The 3,494-nt window shown below is 58.3% G+C and overlaps 1 protein-coding gene across 1 annotated transcript in view; it reads right to left on the bottom strand.

Moving 5' to 3' along the window:
• Hhipl1 (HHIP like 1) overlaps positions 1-3,494 on the bottom strand; it is a gene marked incomplete at its 5' end in the record, with an annotated part of 16,188 nt that extends 12,694 nt beyond the window's left edge. The window contains 3 exons of the mRNA XM_033766738.1: positions 9-96; positions 1,465-1,608; positions 3,241-3,494. Of these exons, the coding sequence (XP_033622629.1) occupies positions 9-96; positions 1,465-1,608; positions 3,241-3,494 (486 nt within the window). The remainder of the gene's footprint in view (positions 1-8; positions 97-1,464; positions 1,609-3,240) is intronic.

The following is a 3,494-nucleotide window of genomic DNA, read 5'->3' as shown; positions in this document are numbered from 1 at the left end:
TCGCCCACGAACGGGTTGTCGGGCGGCACGCGGTAGGGTGGGCCCTGCGCCGGGCGCTCCACGTCGATGCGCAGCACTTTGCCCAGCAGCGCTGACCTGCGGACAGGAGGAAACATGTGCTGCCTGCTGGGAACCTGACGGCCGGGGTCCAGACCCCAAACTCGACCTTTCTGACTATCTCTTTCCCAAGCCCTTTTCCCATTTATTATTTTATTTATTCATTTCTTGTTTTGAGACAGGGTTTCGCTATTGTAATTCCGGCTGGCCTCCAACTCATGGCAATCTTCCTGCCTCAGCCTTCCAAATGCCGAGATGACAGGCGTGCACCACCATACCCACCTGGGGGGAACAGGGTCTCACTAAGTCACCCGCACCGGGTTAACTCTGGCTCTTTACCACGGCGCTCTGTGGAACCTCGGTGTCCTGAATTATACCGTTGGAGGGTCCCACTCAGGCCCGCGTGTCACACATGTACAAGCTGAGGGGTGCAGACTCCCCGAGGAACCTTGGACGACCACCATTCTCGTGCAGTCCCTGGCCAGTGGTTGGCACACACTAGGTGAGTGTGGAGTGCCGATGAAGGGGTGCTTTGGCATCAAAGCCCAGTGCAGCAGAGGGGGGACAGAGAAGGGGGCCGCACCTGACCAGGGTGACAGCTGGCAAGACTCCACTTTGAAGTTAGCAGGGCAGGGAACTGGCCCTGGGGTCTGAGGTGCCCGGGCTCCTCTCCTACTGCTGGCCTCTGTCGCCCAGGCCACACGGCTCAGCCTGGCCAGAGCTCCCAGCCTGACAGCAACGCAATGCTCCGGCCTCCATATGATTACCTACAAATCCAACCTCTGTGTTCTCGGCTTCATCTCCAAACACAGGGCATGCACATGAGCCTGGGACACCTTGCACAGGGAGGTCTGAGCCACAGACCACATGCGTGCCCGCGATTGTGGTCAGCTTCGCCCTGGCTGTTTTCACTTTCCGGCTGAGGGAGGCTTTGTCATTTGGGCTGCGGGGATGGAAGGGCTGGCTCGATACACCCCGTCCACATTCACAAGACTTCATCTGTGCGTGTGTGATGTGTGTGCGCTGCACATGTGCGTCTGTATGAGCACGTGAGTGTGCATGCACACACATAAGGACTGTGCAGAGGGCGGGCCGTTTGATCAAGCCAGGCTGAGGCAGAAACCACATTCTCCATGCAGGTCTCAGGGGTCCCTGCAGAAGCCCTGGGTCTGGGGTCCCCCACCCAGTTGGGCCGGCCTTAGAGGAAGCCTCACCTCCCCAGGGGCAAGCACAGTCCCTTCCCCCTCAGGCTGCAGCCCTCTCTGGCTCATGGCAGTGAGTGACCTCCCAGGTGCCTGGCGGAGTGGGACCAGAGTCCCCCTGCCCCCCACTGCTTGGTTGAAGAAAAAGCCACCACACCACAAAGATCATGAGAAGCCGGGAGCCCAGCCAGCAAAGTGCACCTACTTGTTCTGAGCGTTTCCAAACTTTCCGAAGGGGTCTCCAGCCATCCCACCATCCCCAGTGAAGATGTAGAGGTAGCCATCATCCCCAAAGAGCAGCTGGCCCCCATTGTGGTTGGAGGCTGGCTCTTCGATCTCCAGGATTATCCTAAAGGAAGGTGAGCCCAGGACACACTCGGCCTTCTGCAAGACCACAGCAAAAGCCTTCTCTATCTTGGGTGTTGTTTCAAAAGGGAAAAGGGTTCCATATCCTTTGTAATGCATGCTTTTCAAGAGGACCTGGAGGCTCAGAGAGGTTGAGGGACTTGCTCAAGGTCACACAGCCCAGAGGTAGCAGAGCTGGGCAGAACTCAAGTCTTCTAGTTCTGGTCTAGGGTTTTCTGCCCTATTCTGCTATGCTCCTATAACTATGTGAAATTCTCAACCTGCTCCCTGGCTCACCCGGGCCCCCTGAGCACAGCTTCCTGCACACAGCAAGTCAGGCCTAGCACATTCCAATGAGCCCTTGCTGGTCAGCTACGGGGGCCCCTTGGTGTCGGTGGCCCTTGGCACCACACTGCCCTTGGGGATGTACCCGCCACCCTGCGGGAAGCCTTCCTGGGGCCGCAGCCAGCTGGCTTCTGATTGGCATGGCTGGTGGAAGAGAAGGGGGAGGAGGGAGAGGCCATGGTGGCCTGGCCAGCACTCTGCCCCTGTCCCGGGGGCAGCAGCCTGTGGTGGGACCTGCGGTGCTGCGCCAGCCCTTTCCCTGGCCAGCTGGCCAATCCCTCACTACAACAGAGCAAAGAAACCTCCATGCGAAAGGCCGAGTCCCTTGAGCCAGGTTCTGGATTAGATGAAATAGTTTTGTGTTCCAATTTCCATCTTTATCAGGACTCAATGTTTTTAAAGTCACTGTTGATACATCCATTCTGCCCCTCTGTCTTCCCTCTGTCATGTACACATGAGAAATGGTTTCTCTTGGAGAAATGGTTGTACCAACTCATGAGAATTATGATTTCTCTTTCTTGGGCTGCTAGGAAGCTCACAGTCAAAATCAGTGCTCTATGACAAGATCCATGTTAGCCCTCAAAGCTAGCATATTTGTTTCCTCTTCCTTTTTATATATTCAAGGTCAACATTGTACGGATTTATCGAATGCACAAAGTGCTGTTGTTTTCCTCCTTGTGCTCCCATAAACTGCATTTCCCATGCTCCTTTGCTAGCTGAGCCTTTCAGGCAATGAGCAGCCTTGGTAGGAGCCTGGTTTTGAGGGCAACTCTCCCGTGCCCCCGCGGGCAGCACCTTGGCCCCCTGCTGCACCTCCTCCTGGCTCCTGTCCCCACCCCCAGCCCAGCTCGCCCCAGCCCCTCCTTGTCTCTGCCCAGCCCTGGAAGGGGCAGCTTCCCCAGTAATTCAGGTCCAGGTGCAAATTTCCTGCTGGACTCTCTGAGCCAGGATGTATCTTCCCACAGGACCCAGAGTGACATGAGGGCCCCCAGGGCCAGGCTGGGGCCTCCTGTTTGGAAACAGCTGGGGCACAAGTACTCCAGCAGGGTGACAGCAGGAAGGCTCGGGGTGGAGGAGCTGACCATGGGGCAGGGACGCGCAGTGCGTGTGGGTGACTCTGGGTCCAGCAGGGCTCGATGTCCTGGCTGTGAGGCCTAACGTATCACGTCCCTCTTTGAGCCGATCCTGCCCGTCTACACTGGGAGCGAGCAATTCATAAGAATCCAAGGAAAGGCCGCGTCCGGACAGCTTGGGCCTTGGCGCCCCCCACCCTCGGCTCCGGGATCCCCACCTCTCGGAGCCATGGTCCACGCTGTTCTCGTCGTCCTGGGAGACGCGGAACTCGCTGATGCGGATCCACTCGCGGAGGTCGGTGCCCACGGAGTAGTACACGTAGAGCCTGCGCGCGTGGCGGAAGCGTGGGTGGAAGGCCAGGCCCAGGAAGCCGCGCTCGTCGCCCTCCCAGGGCGAGGTGAGCACTGCGTGGCTGAGGTTCAGGAAGGGCCGCTGCAGGCGCTCGCGGCCCGGCAGGTAGACCCACACCAG

Source organism: Fukomys damarensis, unplaced genomic scaffold (genome assembly GCF_012274545.1).
Source record: "Fukomys damarensis isolate Sample0158 unplaced genomic scaffold, DMR_v1.0_HiC HiC_scaffold_21, whole genome shotgun sequence".
NCBI lineage: Eukaryota > Metazoa > Chordata > Mammalia > Rodentia > Bathyergidae > Fukomys > Fukomys damarensis.
This window is presented reverse-complemented; position numbering and strand designations above follow the sequence as displayed.